Source organism: Micropterus salmoides, unplaced genomic scaffold, assembly GCF_014851395.1.
Source record: "Micropterus salmoides isolate LMB-PRFRI ecotype aquatic unplaced genomic scaffold, ASM1485139v1 Ms_hic_scaffold_1, whole genome shotgun sequence".
Taxonomy (NCBI): Eukaryota; Metazoa; Chordata; class Actinopteri; order Centrarchiformes; family Centrarchidae; genus Micropterus; species Micropterus salmoides.
Genome location: NW_024040040.1, coordinates 60,403,072 through 60,421,151, shown reverse-complemented (window position 1 = coordinate 60,421,151; position 18,080 = coordinate 60,403,072). Strand labels below are relative to the sequence as shown.

Here is an 18,080-nt window from a genome sequence, read left to right as displayed (position 1 = left end):
CAATACGAATTTTGTACGCATCCATGCAGCGAATTACGAGGTATAAACTTTTTGCAAGTGTAGCGCCACCTAGTGGAAGAATATCCCAGGACTGCTCAGTGAAACTCAGACCAAGCACCTAAACAGACACGTCAAGTTTGGTGACAATAGCTTAAGCCAATTTTGATTTACGGCATTTATGTAAAATTGTACGTAAACACACAAAAGTAAAAATTTATGGGGAAAAAACAGATCGATCAAAGTGTCAGGTCTATTGGCTACAGAGATTAAAATAATGAAAGAAGTTCAACTCTTAATGAAGCCGTTTGAGATAATTGCAAAAACGCAAAGTTGGTTGCTATAGCGCCACCATGAGGTCTATGAGTGCCATTTTTTAGTGGGTGGAATTTGCAACCTACACGCCAATTTTGATGAAAGAAATAAATAAATAAAGAAATATGTTCACTGTATAACAGATAAAACATGGAGAATAAAAACCCTGTGCAAAATCACTAAACAAATCAACAAAATCTGAGCAAACCTCAGTCACAACGCTCTTATTATGAAATGCTCCATGTGGGATACAAAGCCGTGCAAAGTACGAAGCACACAGAAAGACAAATTAACAACAGATCAACAACGTAGGGGCTGAAACGCTTCAGTGTGAGTTGACCCCGGGCTGACGACGGAAAAAACAGTCGCCTGTGTGTGTTCGCCTGGCGCCATTATCCCACACGTTTTCCTCTAGTTTGGTCTGTTGTTACAAAATGTACACATCCTGTGCCCGCTCTGATTGGTGAGTAACAGAAGGCGCATGGCACTTGTGATTGGCGAGCAAGTCTGTCACACAAGGATGACAATGGAATGAATATGTAACTGCATGACTGTTTGAAACGGGTCAGATGTTTAATTAACCTACATTTTTAATCGCCGTCTTCATGACTAGCTAATCATATTCATACAAATCACAATTTCCATTTGAAAACTGCTGAACTAACCGCTCAGCTCTAGACTGGAGCGAGAGTTTCAGAGTGGTAAATTATTAATCTGTCACACATTTATCTTTCATACATAACATTTTAACTTTCTCTACATCGCAGTAACAGCTTTATGTCCACTGACTGCCTGCAGGGTAGTTACATGCACAAAAAAGACACGACACAATGAAGGAGAGAAAGAAACAACAAGCATAATATGACCTCTTTAAAAATAATCTGTGAGGTTATATAACTTGCAGAAGGAGCAAACTATCTGCCTGAAGTCACTCCACTCCGTCGCTGTGTGTTTTATCACAGTTACACCAGCTGATCCTCCACACTGACTTCCTGACAGAGCTGGGGTCTCATTTGTGCGTACGTACAAAACAGGGCTGGAAACGTGCGTATGCCACTTCCCAAGCAAAGGTTGTGATCCATAAAAAACAAACTTGATGGGAGAATGTGCGTCCTGTAAGTTCAGTACTCTGAACCATGCGTACACATATAAAAGAGGAGAAATGAGAAACGCAGACTCACATGACGGTTTGAAATGAACAGGCCTACTACTGTGTAAAATAAATCCAAATATTACCTTTGAGTATTGTAGGCTTAAAGCCTTTCTGAATAAACAAACAGCCGTTTGATTGATTTTCCCTGAATTGCACAAAAAAACCCACACAATTTAAGATCATTTGCATCGCACAAAAACATCCAGATGTAGGATAATAATCACAAACGCAGATTCTGTTTCTGCAAAAGAACGCCTTCAATATGTTGGGACAGTACGGGTGTGGAAAATAATAGATTTTTAGATGCATCGCGATGCGGACTTGGACTATTATAATTCAATTCACAAATCGACAGAGTTTAATTGATAACGTAATGTTGACCTACTCGGAAATGCAGAAGTGCAGCTCCGGAGCATCTGCGCGGTGCACACAACGGAGACGTGTGGTTCTACCTGTTCTGCACAGACAGCTGCTGCTACTAAACTTTACACATGATCAATAAAGTCAATGTGCAGCTAGCGTCAATTATTTTAACCCGCACGCTGTGCAGCACGGTAGCGCTCAGCTAGCGTCCTCTGCTCAGTCTTCACAGGAAAGCTACGTGACAGGCGGCAGTAGGAAAACGTGAGCGTTACGCTTCAGACTGGCTGTAAATGTACAGTGCAGGTCACAGCGTGTCACTTTATTAAAGTCTGTTGTTTTCCAACTGCTGGAAAAGTGACGGCAGCGCTAACGTTAGCGACCATCTCCTCTTCAGACTGCGGTCTGGAAGCTGAGCAGGACGCTTTTTGGCTGCTAGTTCAAGTTCATCCACATGTCGAGTACACAATGAACCCAATGCTGTTGCTCAAGGCCCACGGTGCTCAACACAAGATTACAATAATCAGCTTACAGGACACAAAGATGTAACTACACTAGACGAGACAAAAAAAGGAACAGATATATTAAGGTGGAGTGAACGTGGTTTGGCTGGAGCATTGTAAAGTGCGTAGTTCAACCCCTATGCAATGTTAGCTACATTTATATGAAGTAACATTAAATATCTGCATTTCATTACTACCTACTTGTTTGGATTGTTACAAATACTTTGCTTTAGAAGTACCAAGTAGTCACACAGTGAGAAAAATACATCTTTATCCTCTTTGTTTTACAATCGCATCGTTGCCTCATAATCGTAATGAGGTGCCTAGAAATTCCCACCCTTGAGGTGATGTATCGAGGAATCGAATAGAATCGTTGCCCTGATGATAAAAAAAAATTCATTTTGTAGCTTTTCTGTCAGAATTTGCCTCCTTTTCTGCATGCAGTCAGGACGTATTAATATTAATAAGGGGCGTTTCACTGACCATTTATAGGCAACTGTGGGGGTTTGAAGGGTTGGACATGGAGCTCCCTCACATGCACCACATTTCAAGTTGATTGTGATTTATAAGGGAACTTGCTTACAGATGTGTGTACGCACGGTTTTATAAGTCTGAATATTTTTTGGTGTACGTCATTTTTGGCTTTTGGGCGCACGGACACTTTTAGTGAGGTTTCTACGCACAGTTTACAGATCAACAGCATCAGAAGTAAATGATGACCGAGGAGGTCAAAGGTCCGAGCAACTGGAGCCCATATGAGCCCAGCATGGCCCACGTCAGACGCTGTAGGCTCCACCTCTCCTCATGTCGGTGTGTTGGCCGGTCGTACGGACACCTCTTTTTGGAATTGAACTATAATTATCTTGGGATAATCCATTTAAACAATCAAACCATAACTTCATTTTATCTCGTTAAAACTCCACTTAAAGTCAACAGACAATAATATAAAAGCCACCTGTTGATGGATTAAAACACTTTTCAGTAGAGCCTAATCAATAAATCTGCAGGCCACTATCAGCCGCCCATATTAGCTTATAATATTATGTATTTTGCGTTCTGCATTTATCCACCGATAACAAGTAGGGCTGCAACGATTAGTCGACGTAATCGACAATGTCGATTATAAAAATTTGTCGACGTGAAAATTCATTGTCGACTCGTCGTTACAAAGATGCCGTTTAAAGGAGAGATAGTAATCTTCTTATTAAGGGCATTTCTGGTTGATCATTTCTAACTGCAGTGCTCGTGTTTCTCTGCTTCTAAAACTTCTGAGCACTTTGGAAAAATAAACTCCAGATGAATTATAAAAGGGGCTGTTGCTTTATTATTCTAAATAGACATTACGTTGTTAGCGTAGTGTTACAGTCGTGGTTATTGCACTTGTTTTGGAACAAATCAAAAATCCTACTTAGCAATAAATCAGACTGTGAGCCTGTTGTTCTGGGTGATGAAACCTGGCTGTTCTCGGAGCCGCCTCTCCACAGTTCTTTGCATTCTTGGTTTCGAGGTCTCAGGGACGATGCTGGCTAAGAGAATGCTCTTTTAGTTGTGTTAGCAAAGAGCAATAGTAAGTCAGTGACTTCCAGGAGGAGCCTACGCTGTCTTTTCTTCTTCCCTGGTTTCCCCCTGCCGTTGATCCTGGTGTTAATTCAGAATAGTAAACCTCGTTCACTTAATGCTAACGTTAGCTTGTTAGGCTGTGTGTTGGAGATCAGTAATTCACTTGAAAGATATTTAATTAGTTAAATGGTTTAATTAGGGTTAGGGGGTCACAAAAACAATCGCGACCAGTCTACTAATTGAATAAATGATGAACAGATTAGTCGACTACGAAAATAATCATTAGTTGCAGCGCTAATAACAAGACAAGTCAGCAACAGAGATGCCAAATGAAATTCAGAAACGTTTCTCTATCAACTGTAATATGAGGGGCTCAGAACATACTGTATATGGATCACAACTCTTTAACTAGCTATTTAAAGCTTATCAAAGATATTTTGCATTTAAGGCAATATCGAATTTAGCCTCAAAAAATCCCATCTCAATTGGAAATAACACCAACTTTCCTCATTTCACTTATTGTCTGAATCTTACAGGAACAACTTGCACCAACGTGGTCACAAGGTTGAGAGATGATGACTCTGAATTCCAGTCCTGAACAAACAATGACAGACAGACTCAGGCTCCTCTCTCTTCTAGGTAACTTCCTTCACACAAGACCTTTTCTTTGTTTTTGGATAATAAACTCGGAGCAATCTTCCTCAGCTTCCTCTTTCCTGCAGAGGATTACCTCAGAGGAAGGACACTAATGACACGCAGTCCGTCTGCAGCAGCTCCGTGTTCACACAACACGCCCGCAGAGCAAATGGAATCACAGCTGAAATGGGTTTCCAGCTCCGTCACGCTCCCATCACCCCCAGCTCAATGGGAAGGAAAATTAAAAATCAAACAGCACTGCAGCGTGATCGCCTCAAAACGCTCGCCTTCTTTAGGATAAAACCCCTGAAATAGCCACAAGACACAGAGGATGCCACTGTGTGATTGGCTAGGAGGTTGTAGTAAAAGGTGCACAAACGCCACATAGAGCCACACCATCATTAACTCACAGGAAGTGATTCCCTTTATGGAAGCACTGGTCGGGTGATGAGTCTTATGTAATATAGCAGAGAGAGCGCTCACTTTAATCAGACCACTGAATACACAGCCGGACTGCAAGCTGGTCGTCGGTGTACAAAAGACTCCAACACACGGACGGGTCCAACAAAAGCCCGGTCTCGATCTGTGACAACATCAGTTTTGAGGAAACTCAGATGACAAATACTGTTTTCACCACAACCGTTTGCTGACACCCTGAAATAGGCTTTGACCGTGTGGTATTTTGACACCAGGTGCAAAAAAGTGGGAGGTTCATGTGAATGAGGTAAAGCAAAGAGGGTTGTTGGTATTTTGGTGGAAACTGGGTCTCACTGTGCATTCAGACCAAATTTAATCCTCGCGGGGGTTTTATCATTGGACAACTGCCATGTGTTCACACACAACGTGATGATAAACACAACCAGCGATTACTACAGCTGTATGAACCCAAATAAACATTTTGCTGTGATTAAACAGCAATAAACGGATCAAACTGAAACACAGAAACACACACAGAAATACTTGCATGGCCAAAAGTTTTGGCACCCCTGAAATTTTTCAAAACAAACAAAACAAAGAAAGAAAAAAAGCAAATTGGAGATAATTGCACACAAAACCCCAAAAATGGGCTGGACAAAATTATTGGCACCCTTAACTTAATATTTGGTTGCACACCCTTTGGAAAAAATAACTGAAATCAGTTGCTTCCTATAACCATCAATAAGCTTCTTACACCTCTCACCTGGAATTTTGGACCACTCTTCATTTGCAAACTGCACCAGGTCTCACTTATTGGAAGGACGCCTTTTCCAAACACCAATTTTAAGATCTCTCTACAGGTGTTCAATGGGATTTAGATCTGGACTCATTGCTGGCCCAGCTTTTTGACACTGGGCCCTACATTGCGACCCAAAATCCTTTGGTAATCCTCAGATTTCATGATGCCTTGCACACAGTCAAGGCACCCAGTGCCAGAGGCAGCAAAACAACCCCAAAACATCTTTGAACCTCCACCATATTTGACTGTAGGTACTGTGTTCTTTCCTTTGTAGGCCTAATTCTGTTTTCGGTAAACAGTAGAATGATGTGCTTTACCAAAAAGCTCTATCTTGGCATCATCTGTCCACAAGACGTTTTCCCAGAAGGATTTTGGCTTACTCAAGTACATTTTGGCAAACTGTAGTCTTGCTTTTTTATGTCTCTGTGTCAGCAGTGGGGTCCTCCTGGGTCTCCTGCCACAGCGTTTCATTTCATTCAAATGTAGACCGATAGTTCGTGCTGACACTGATGCACACTGAGCCTGCAGGACAGCTTGAATTTCTTTGGAACTTGTTTGTGGCTGCCTATCCACCATCCAGACTACCTTTCCTCAGTTTTTCTCTTCCGTCCACGTCCAGGGAGATTAGCTACAGTGCCATGGGTTGCAAACTTCTTGATAATGCTGCGCACTGTGGACAAAGGAACATCTAGATCTCTGGAGATGGACTTGAAACCTTGAGATTTTTTTTTAATTTTGGTTCTCAAGTCCTCAGACAGTTCTCTTCTCCTCTTTCTGTTGTCCATGCTACACAATGCACAGACTAATTCAACTTCTCTCCTTTTTATCTGCTTTCAGGTGTGATTTTTATATTGCCCACACCTGTTACTTGCCCAGGTGAGTTTAAAGGAGCATCACATGCTTGAAAACAATCTTATTTGTCCACAATTTTGAAAGGGTGCCAATAATTTTGTCCAGCCCATTTTGGGGGTTTTGTGTGCAATTATGTCCAATTAGCTTTTTTCCTTCTTTGTTTTGTTTTGTTCCAATACACACAAGGGGAATAAATAATAAAAAAAATAATGTGCTCTAGTAAACTATTTGATCATAAACCCATTGTAGAGCTATAAATGGTGATGAAACAGCAATAAAAGTCAGCAAATTTATTTAATGTTTTTCCAGCAACCCTAAATCAAAGAATAGAAAATAGAGTAATTTTCCCAACATTTTATTGTTGTTGTTTTTACTTTTAATGGGCACATGTAATATGTTTTATACTTTCTGTGAATATAATCCAATTAAACTTATTTCCATCCTGCACAGACGCCTTATTTTGAAAACCGGACGTTGTCACATGTGTATCCTCGCGCTAAATTCATCAAGTCCATCCAGTTTGATAAATATTGTTGTATGTGGTTCTCGTATGGCGTAACATGAAGACTTACCAGCCTGTCTTCAGGTAGGACTCTCATACTGCAGCACTTGTCTTTGTAAAGAGACAAACTGACAGGATAAAGTCTCTAACCTGCCTCAAAAGAAAAGTGGTTGTCTCGAGTCAGATGCCAAAGTGTGAGAGCTCACAGCAGCGCCCACAAAACGCAACGTCAGAGGTCTGAAACGTTGTAGGTAAACGGCGTAGTTGTCAGAGCAGAATCCAGTTGGACTCAGGTGTTTATATGTCCAAGAGCTCAGGCGCTGTCTCCTCCACAGCTCCCCGCAGCTTCACGTTTGGTCTGAATGCACAGTTAGACTTCTAGCTGAGAATACAAAACACATCCTCAAACCTAAACCTAAGATGACTGTCAAGTGTCCCAAAACAACATGTACGAGTGTTGACAAGTGCCAGTCCAGAGACAGGTGTACCGGACCTTCGCTACGTTACGTAATCCAGGTGACGTGTAACACGTGGTTAACACTGTGAAACTGTGGTAGTTATTTTAGGTTTAGGAAAAGATCATAGTTTGGGTTAAAATAAGTACATTACATAACTCATCTAGAAAACATTATTCAACTCAAAACATTTGAACTTTAACTTTCCTCCTCATGGGACTTAAACTTTGGTCTCCTGAGTGAAAGTCCTGAGTTTACTTGACTCATCCATCCACCACCTCCTTACACAGGCTTTGTCACTCTTTGTTCTACGTCACCTGACTTCTTCTGCCACTAACAAAAAAACCTAAATATGGGTCGTAATAAGCTGCTGCATGATCGACCTGTACGGTTTCTCTGGTGAGGACAGGCTGGAGAACAGACGTCTCAGAACCACCTCTGTTTGTGGAGCATCTTCAACCTGCTGCCTCTTTGGGGATTTTATCTTGGTGGCTGTGCAGCTAGCCGGTTACTGTTAAACTTCTCTTTAAAGTACTAGTGCCAATATAATACCCAGGTTACATTTTTTACTATGAACATGTTTTGCTACAAAACCCTTTTTTCATTTAACAAACTTGGTGCTCACTTCCGTTCAGTTAAGCCCTGCATTGTGACACCCTGCAGTAACTAGGTTTGGTTTGGTTAGGATCTACAGTTTCATCTTCTCTCAACAGTTTACCAGCTGATATTCACCTTTCAGCAGCGATTCAGTGACACGCAGGCGGCAGATCCATGTTCATAGTTAATACTTATTTCATTCACGTTCCCACAAGTATTGAGTATTGAAAGTATTGACAGGGAGTTACGGTAGGGACAGGTCGGATCTCTCTCCTAACTGTAGTCATAACTTTCCATAAACAAAATAAAAATGTGCTGGTTTCTATGTTAAATTAACAAAAACGGTTTAGGGATTTTTTAAAATTAATTTTAGAACCAAAACTCAGTTATTGTTCTGACACCAGCGTCAAACTGGTCCCAGATTTGGGTTTTTATGCCAGTTTAGTTGCTTCTAACATTTATGAATGATCATTGCATTCTTCATTTTGTCCATAAAGGATCATAAAGATATTCACATGATGTGTCTGCATAATAATATCCTGGCTACAGGTAAGCCTTTTTTAAAAACCAGGTACATTTTGACAACTAAACAGCTTCCAGGCCTGAACCAGATCACCTGTCCTCTGGAGGAAACACCTGACACCGTCTGCAGCCCGCCTCAGGTTGGCTCCTGATATAAAGTTACAGCTGACTCACGAGCACGCTATCGTTTCGTGACTCAACTAGATCAAGCAACGTCTGTGTGTCCGTTATCGGACGGCTAGGCGCTCGGGCCAGAGCGCAGTCTGACATTTGGGGGACAAAACCTAAGTGTCAGGGTCGGAGATCTGGGTGGTCCTGCTTGTTTTTGTCTGACCAACAGATGATAATGAAAAATAAATGAAGGCATGCAGGGAAAATACCAGTATAATGTCAGGTTTAGCCGTGTGTCCGATAATGGATCTCACGCTCTGGGGTTTTCTGCGCTGCACAGCTAACGTTAATCGACCATCAATAGTCAAACAGCGCTGGTTGGTTGGAGCTGTATTGATTATACATACATAAACTAACATTACATGGTCACACAGGTACTCACACTCGATACAACAGGAAAGTCTGAAATCATAGCCATAGCTAACCTGGATAGCAAGAAGCGTTACAAGCTCAGTGAAGCCAACATTGAGCGAAACACCCATTTAAATGTTGTGTACTTCTGTGTCGTCCTGCTTGACATTGGCAAAACACCCTTGGAAACAGTATTGAATATATTTTCTGGATCCAAATGGACTCGCCCTTTTATTCGGCTTCACAATGATCAGCAAAGCATCTCGTACAACAACAAAACTTTATTTTAGAAAATAATGTGCGTCATTCGTTATTCACCACAGAAGAAAACGACAAATAGTGCAAAGCATCCCTTAAAAGTATAAATATTATCAAAAAGTGTGCTGGATACTTAATTAAAACCTTGCCGAATCGAATAATTGATCCTTCACACTCAAACCAAGTTAAATATGTTACTTTACCGGGAATATTTACACGCCGATACGCGATTAAGCATTTAATTCCCACACTTTTCAACGCGGTTCAGCGCAACGTCCTCACCATTCAGGGCGAATCTTGGCTAGCAAACAAAACAACGTCCAACAATAATGGACACGTTCGGGGGATGCTCACCTGCAGCTCGGCCCGCTCCACCTCCCACTGCGCCCGCTCCACCTCGAAGCGGGCCCACTCATGCTGGAGAAAGTGTAAAATCCCTGGGATGTTGTAGTGAGCTCTGGCCGCCTCTCCGCCGCCGAGGTCTCCGGTCTGCGGAGCTTTAATATTCCCACCGCCGGGCAGACCCGAGCTGTTGTTGTTGTTGAAGAAGACACCGGGGCCCGCCTGTTCGTCCATGGCCGGACCGGGGGGCGATGGTGCTTCTGGTTCGGTCCGGTACCGCCTACCGCTTCAGCAGAATATCCTCAGGAGGGAGATCCAGTCCATCAACCGTCCGCTCTGCTGGCCAGCTCTGCTCCTGTCTGAACCAGCTGTCAAACGGCCAGACAGCCGTCCAGCTTCCGGGATGAACACCAACACAGGACTTCCGGTGTGGAATTTCAAAATACAACCAACGTGAATGAAGTACTGCAAGTATAACTGTACATAATAATAATAACATTATTATTATTATTATTATTATTAATAATAATAATTAATTCGAATTATAATAATAACAAATAATAACAGGTGTTTAATATAATATTTATATAGCAATATGAAGATAAAAATGATTAGATAATAATGATAATAACAATAAATATTAGTATAATAAATGTATAATACAATAATAATAAATAAACAAACAACAATAATAATACTAAATATAATAAAAAGGGTTAGGGGTAGGGTTAGCGTTAGAAACTGATAAAATAATTATATAATACATATACTTAATAATAATAAAAACAAAATATAATTATTATTATTAGTAGTAGTAGTAGTAGTAGCCTGGATGACCTGTAATTTTCTAATGTTAAACTCAGATAAAACTGAAGTTGTTCTGGGGCCTAAGCACCTCCGTGACGCATTATCTAAAGATATAGTTTCCCTTGATGGCATCGCCCTGGCCTCCAGCACCACTGTGAGGAATCTTGGAGTTATCTTTGATCAGGACATGTCGTTTAAGTCTCACATTAAGCAAATTTCAAGGACCGCCTTTTTTCACCTACGTAATATTGCGAAAATCAGGAACATCCTGTCTAAAAATGATGCAGAAAAACTAGTCCATGCATTTGTTACTTCTAGGCTGGATTACTGCAATTCCTTATTATCAGGCTGCTCGAAAAAGTCCATTAAGACTCTTCAGCTGATCCAGAATGCTGCAGCACGTGTTCTGACAGGAACCAGGAAAATAGGTCATATTTCTCCCATCTTAGCTTCTCTGCATTGGCTTCCAGTAAAATCCAGAATAGAATTTAAAATCATTCTTCTTACCTACAAAGCTCTTAATGGTCAGGCACCATCTTATCTTAAAGAGCTCATAGTACCTTACTACCCCACCAGAGCACTGCGCTCCCAGAATGCAGGGTTACTTGTGGTTCCTAGAGTCTCCAAAAGTACGTCTTTTAACGTGTGGCAGCGTCCAAGACAAATGTCCCATGGGACAATACAGTAATCTTGAATCTTGAGTGAAGAACAGTTAAACTCAGCTAACAAGTTGAGGCTGCTGAAGACAGTTTACATCATGGCAAGACTGAGCACAGCAACAAGACACTAGGTAGTTTCCAGTCCCAGGCGGACCTTTCAAGGGGTTTCCAGATGTGCTGTCCAGGCTCTTCTGAAGAAGAAACAGGCAGAGTTGAGGACGGTAGATGCAGTGTTCGGCCAAAGAAACTTCCTGCAGCAGATGAAAGACACATCATGCTAACTTCCCTTCACGGTCAAGGTACAAGGTTGTTTATTAGTCATTATACAGCACAAGGCTGCTTAACGAAATGAAATTTGTAGTTCCTTCATGCAACACACACAACATACAATCAAGTGTAGGCCTATATTAAAATATGGTAACATAACATAAAACAAAACAATACAGTTATTTATATGCATACACACACACACACACCGAACATTTCACATTTTTTGAATTTGCATGGGGTGAATGTAAACAGCAGCAACCAGATGATAATATAAAAGTTTCATCCTTAAAAACAGTCTGACATTTGGGAAACAGAGTCCATCTTGACTGCATTTTAGCACCAAGCATCATCGAGTCCACCTCTTCTCCTCTGGCCAGAGTCTTGCGCTGACAGCTCGGAACATGGACCACCTGCCGAGTGCTTGATCCGGGATGTAGATAGTTCAGGTCTCTAAATTCCGTGGTCGATATGAGTGCCATTTTCTCCAGACCGACTCCTCAGGAGCAGAATCAAGTCCAAGCTGGGCCAGCATGGCTCCTCTCCTCTTTCCTATCCTCTGAGAGATCACCGCACCCGGCGCCTGGTCCGGTTGTTTGGGCCGGGTGGATCCTGGTCTGCTGCTCTTTAATCCAAAAACCCCCTCTTCATCTTCATACTGTACTTATGTCAGAGGTAACGCATGTTTCAGCAAGAAAGCCGGAAAAAAACAGATAAAAAACAAAAGTGTAGTGAAGTTTGAAGGAGCTACCGGCTGCTGCTTCTACAAGCGCTGCCGGTTGCCATAGTAATCAGAAGGTATCCAGCTGTGTCATCAGCTCAAAGCTACAGAAAACAGTGGGATCCTGGTAAACCATTTACTGTCCAGAGAAGTCTGGTCAGAAACAAGGCCAAGAGGCTAAACTATGCAGAGTAACACGGGACCTGGGGAGCAGAAAAATGGCAGCAGGTGATCTGACTGATTGATTCCTTCTGCAGCAGGACAACGAACCCAAACATACAGCGAAAGTCATATCTTCAACTTAAAGAAGAACGAGAGGTGCTGATCTCAACATCATGGAGTCTGTCTGGGATCACAGGAAGAGAGAGAAGAAACTGAGGCGGCCTGAATCCACCTGCCCGCAGAGCTCCTTCAGAAACTATGTGCAAATGAACCCAGAAGAACTGAGGCAGAGGGTGGTCACACCAGATATCTCTTCTGTTCACTCACTTTGTATTTTGCTAATTGATAAATATATTTTATTAACCGGTCTGTCTCTGATGCGGCAGGTCCTTTTGTTAGTCCTGGCTGTGTTTGTGTTTCTGCAGTACTCAGGTTTCTCTTGATCTCAACGAGATGACCTGATTAAATAAAGGTGATGTAAACACTGTGAATCAATATGGCCCCATTCAGTTACATCCACTTATTTCTTCTTTTTAACTCAAAGAGCTCTGACATGTTTAGGTTTTTGAACTTAACTGCGTGAGTTTTTTGAAAGTTGAACTTGCATTGATTCATTGTGTGAAACTTTTGTTAGATATGTGTGCGTTGATTGAACTTGGGTTTGTAAGTTATCAGTTGAAAGGAAAAAGGCGGGTGTGCTGGGACGGGAGCAAGAGAGAAACAATCGAGTTGGAGAGAAACTTTCTTCTTTAAACCATGGCAAAGTTGAAGCATGGACATACTCAACTTATTATGAAAGGACTAGTGCCCGCAGTGGAGGGAGAACCCGACAACAGACTTATGTTGATTTAAACTAATTTGGAATTTAAATCCTCTTAACTTGAAGTGGAAAGTAGAATAAATGTTGAGTTGTTTTAATTGAAACTGTGATTTAGAATAATGCAGAAATGTACTGAAATAATACTAAGGGAAGTTTTTCTTGCATTGATAAAGTAAAATAATTATTTGTATTAAGGCAAGTTTATTTGTACAGCACATTTCAGCAACAGGGCGATTCAAAGTGCTTTAAATAAAACATAAATGCAACACAAGGAAATATGATAAAAGAGACATTATACAATTTTTAAAATGAGTCAAATAGAAATGTATTAGTTTATTTACCTGATAAACCTATTTTTCCACTCTTAATTAATAGGTTGCAAATAATCCATTGTATGGCTTTTTTTGATTTCCCATCTCTCACACCAGTCAAACCTTATTCACGATCCTCACCGTGAACCCAGATTGTTTTAACTCAAAGTATGAAGTTGAAACAAGCTCTAAAAAGTTCCCTCAACTAAAAAAAAACAACATTAAGACAACTAGATGCTGTAGTTATAGCAACTTTATGACCTTTATGAGTTGAAACAAAGGCAATCTTCAAGGTGAGTTAACTTGAAGTTAACCTTAAATGCCTTGCAGAGTATAAATGAGAGAGGATCTGTTAGAGGAATGGTGTTCATCCCTCCAATAGAGTTCCACAGACTTGTTCTGCAGGCTGGTGGTGGTCTGGCTTCATGCTACTTTTCTCTCTCTCTCTCTCTCTCTCTCTCTCTCTGTGCAGTCAGCAGGGGCCCCTCGCTGCGGCTCTAACTTGATTAAACCCGCAGATGATTCCCGCCGTGGCTGCAGGCCATGTGCTAATCAGCTGATGCGCCACAGCCGCCTCTCCCCTCTATTTAACTCCTGCCCAGTTTAACCCCGCACCGTCCGAGCAGCTCTGCCTCCCTCACCATCACACTTCCCCACTCAGTCGCAGCATGCCTCCGTTTGACAGGAGCCAGCGGCAGAACCAGCCCTTCAAACTGAGGAAGAGCTTCGGTAAATAGCTGAACCACCTGAGAGGCCTGCGGGAGGACAGGTTGGTGTAGACACTTCAACATGTCTGACGGACTGTTTTCTTTTCTCTGTGCAGCTACGAGGAAACAAGAAGTGGCGGGGATCAGGTCCAAGTTCCCCAACAAAATCCCGGTATGTGGGCGGCAGAAGGGACTGCTCCTTTTTCTGAAAGGTCTCTGTCCTCACCTGTCCCTGTTCTCGCAGGTCATCATTGAGCGGTACGGGAGGGAGAAGTATCTGCCTCCGCTGGATAAAACAAAGTTCCTGGTGCCGCACGAACTCACCATGACCCAGTTCGTCACCATCATCAGGTAAAGTGTTTCACGCTGGAATCATTTGGGACGTGACTGAAAACAAGGTCTGGAACAAAGGGCGGCAGGCAGCTCGGGATCGATCATGTTCTCAGTTAATGTGGCCATCTTTCATCTCTTAAATGTCAAACTGTTAGTTTCCTAAAGCTGCGGGGTTTTTCCAGTTAAAAATGAGTTCAAACAACAAATCTTCAACTTTATAAGTTGGAACTGTGAAAAGTTAAAGTCATTACCAATGAATCTATTCATCAAAGGTTTATTTTTATGCCCATCACAAATCGATTCTTTCAGCTCCAGATCAATATATTCTCTCACTGGCTGCTGTTGTCTTGCAAAATGTCTTTTCTAACTCTAAAGCAAGAGTGAAAATCTCAAATGTAGTTTTTGGTACTGTTTAATATGGATGTTAGTGAACAGACCAATGTCTGTTTGGGCAGTGAGTTAACTGGTGGAGGCGCTGGTTTAATTTCCAACTAAATGTTAACATGATCACCCAGTCATTAAATTAAAGCTGTATATTTTGAGTCTTCAGTTTCCACCTAAATGTCAGTGATGCCTCCTGTTAGTCATGATTACGCAGCAGAAACAGTGTTCCTGTTTCAGTTCCTGAACTTTGAGTCCTAGAATCTTTAGACAACTCAAAGAGCCATCGAGTCCAGATTTCTCAACCTTGTTTTTTTTTTTTTTTTTTTTTGTTCAATAAATCAACATGTTAAATATAATCTACTCTGCTTTGTGTAAATTATCAGACTTCCCTCCCTTATCACCTGATGGGTTGCAGAACAGCTGATGACCTCAGTTTCTGGTTATCTAGTCCGGTCATGTTGTCCTCTCTGCTGCTGATGCAGAAACCTTTTTAATTACCGTCAACACACTTAAACTGCTTCCAGCTTTTTAATGGACTTCGGTATTTTAGTTGTTAAATGAACTCCGTAGGGACAGGCCTCGAATTAATGTCAGAATCGGAAATGCTCTATTGATCCTGGAGGCGAAATTGTTACAGTTGCTAATCAAGGCCATTAAAGAGAAATGATACTAAAGATGCCAAGTAGAAAATATAAAAGTGAGTTATCTCTGCTGTCTGATGCAGACAGTCTTGTTTCCTATGTAAAGGTTGAGAGACTCCTGTCTTTGGAGGTAAATGGGAGTCTGTGGCAAAATCTTTTTAAAGTAAAAATCCAGAAGCGACGTCCATGTTGCTATTATCTACAGAACATGGCGGCTTTATGGGAACTGCTGATTAAGTCGTTCTACAAAACTTATCAGGAGCCACAGGGGCTCTGTATATTTTAATTACTCTAAATGTGGCATTGAGGCAGAAATCTGCAAAAAAAATATCTGAAACCAAAACTAGGATGGTCGTGGGTCTGTCTCTGTGAAAGCTCAGCATCTTCCTAATGAAGACCCCTCAGCAGTGTGAGAGACTGAGGAGGGGATCTAGTTCTTTAAAGACAAACCGAATCAAGAGGATGTCTGACGTGAAACGCAGGCTGCTGAAACATTTGCTCAACTTGAAGTCGGGGACAGAACTGCATCTTGTTTCCCATCACCTGCCCTCAGCTTCAGAAACTGACTCATGTGCAGCCGGTGAGGACAGGAGGAAGGACTCCTCTCAGGCTTCATCGTATGAATGTGAAAATGATCAGGATGGGTGACTCCTGATGTTCAGAATATAGAAATAATCACACTCAGCCGGAGTCTTGCTGCTCTTAGTTTGACTCTTTTCACTTTTTGTTGCTTCTCTCCTGATTTCTGGGAACTTCCAGATTTTTCTCGGTCATGATTACGCAGCAGAAAGTTAATAGTCGGCTGGCTGCGATGGAATCTGTTACTGCTCGAGGTTCAGCAACAGCCTCCGTGATGTCACGAGTCTGTAGCTACGAACAGATGTGAGTAATGAGGCATGACTGTCCAATTCAGTAGTACATGCTAATAGTCTTGTATGTACTATAGTCATTTTATACGCTCTTTTTCCATACTTGGTACTTCAGTTGACTGTTTTCACATTCACCTGCTGAAGGCGTTTCTCTGAGTTCGCCGTCTTTAAATCTCACGAACACCTGGACGTACCTGCAGGATTAATGCCATAACTAGTTTAAGGCCAGTCAGGGTCCAGTAAGATACTTACCCAGGGGAGGTGGAGACTTGAAGCACTCCAGGTCACAATGAGCTGCTTGGTGACGGAGGATATTTTATTTTAGTAGTTTTGAATTGTTTAAATTTTATAGCTTTTCCACTGAGGGAGTGATTTATTTTTTCTTTACGAAGGCATTTGAATTTTGTGTGGAGACAATGATCAAAAACAAACGGTATTCTAAGCGGTGACTACTTGACGTGACAGAATGCTCTCAATTAAGATTAACTTGGCTCAACTCATTTCTTAATTGATCTGATCAACCCTGTTTTCCTGGAGGCGTTTTCTGCCCATCCACATTTTGTTTACAAACCTCTTGTTTGTGGGACAGTGTCCATCGTGAGCACACTAAAGACAAACTGCAGTTTTACTCTGAATACTAACATTTCTATGTAGGTTGTGAACCTTAAAATGCTTAGAATTCAATGGACTCTGGACCCAGCAGCAGCGTGGTTAAATGGCAGACAACGGCGTCTCCACAGCAGTGCTGATGGCGCGAACAGGCGGCGTGCAGGATGCCTCATTAATGCCTTTGTCTCCTGTCTCAGGAACAGGATGGCTCTGCTGCCCACTCAGGCTTTCTACCTGCTCATCAACAACAGCGGGCTGCCCAGCATGTCTCTCACCATGGCTCAGGTCTACAAAGACCACCAGGACGAGGACGGCTTCCTCTATATGACCTACGCCTCACAAGAGACCTTCGGGGACAAACCGCTTCCTGCTTCAGATTTTATTCAGCGTTAACGGCCCCTGGCCTCCATCTGCTGTAAATATAAAATATTTTATATATATATTTGTTCATGTTGACTATGGATTTTAATAAAAGAATGTGGATCCAATAAATCTTGAGTCAAGCTGAGGTGTGTGGTTTAGGAGGATCATGTGCAGGACTCTTTACAACAAATGGCCTTAACTAGTTTCAAACCTGGGCCCTATGTTCACACACTGCTGCAGAAATCACTAGTTACAAAATGTGACGGCTTCAGCTGGTGACCCACCTCGCCGCCCACCCCCCCCAACTTTGTTTTTTTAACAGGAAACTAAAGTCTCTCTCAAATCTCATGAGAGGCAAGTTCTTGCATGAAGAAGACTGTGGACATTAGGAACTTTTACTACATACCCAACAGACTCTCCTCCCTCCACCAGCGCCTTCCTGCAACAAGTTGCCTCCAGGTTAAAATACAGAACTGATCCTTTTGTTAGACTGCTTTGTGGGGGTTTATGCTGCATTCATGTCATGTTAATAAATTAATAAAATAAAAATCATGATTTACCCACTGTAATATATCTGCAGTTGTGTTTTCATGAACAAAAATAATTTTTTAGCATTGTTTTGATTTTCAGGTGTTAA

The 18,080-nt window shown here is 41.8% G+C and overlaps 2 protein-coding genes across 2 annotated transcripts in view; one reads left to right on the top strand and one right to left on the bottom strand.

The window, feature by feature from the left end:
• strn (striatin, calmodulin binding protein) overlaps positions 1-10,194 on the bottom strand; it is a 69,800-nt gene extending 59,606 nt beyond the window's left edge. Inside the window, exon 1 of the mRNA XM_038734083.1 lies at positions 9,803-10,194. Coding sequence (XP_038590011.1) covers positions 9,803-10,024 — 222 coding nt within the window. The 5' untranslated portion in view covers positions 10,025-10,194. The remainder of the gene's footprint in view (positions 1-9,802) is intronic.
• Positions 10,195-14,116: 3,922 nt separating this feature from the next.
• Positions 14,117-17,572, top strand: map1lc3c (microtubule-associated protein 1 light chain 3 gamma). Its single transcript, XM_038734070.1, has 4 exons — positions 14,117-14,266; positions 14,361-14,416; positions 14,489-14,595; positions 17,278-17,572. The coding sequence occupies exons 1-4, from the start codon at positions 14,206-14,208 to the stop codon at positions 17,471-17,473; spliced, it is 420 nt and encodes a 139-aa protein (XP_038589998.1). The 5' UTR covers positions 14,117-14,205; the 3' UTR covers positions 17,474-17,572.
• The last annotated feature ends 508 nt before the right edge of the window (positions 17,573-18,080 follow it).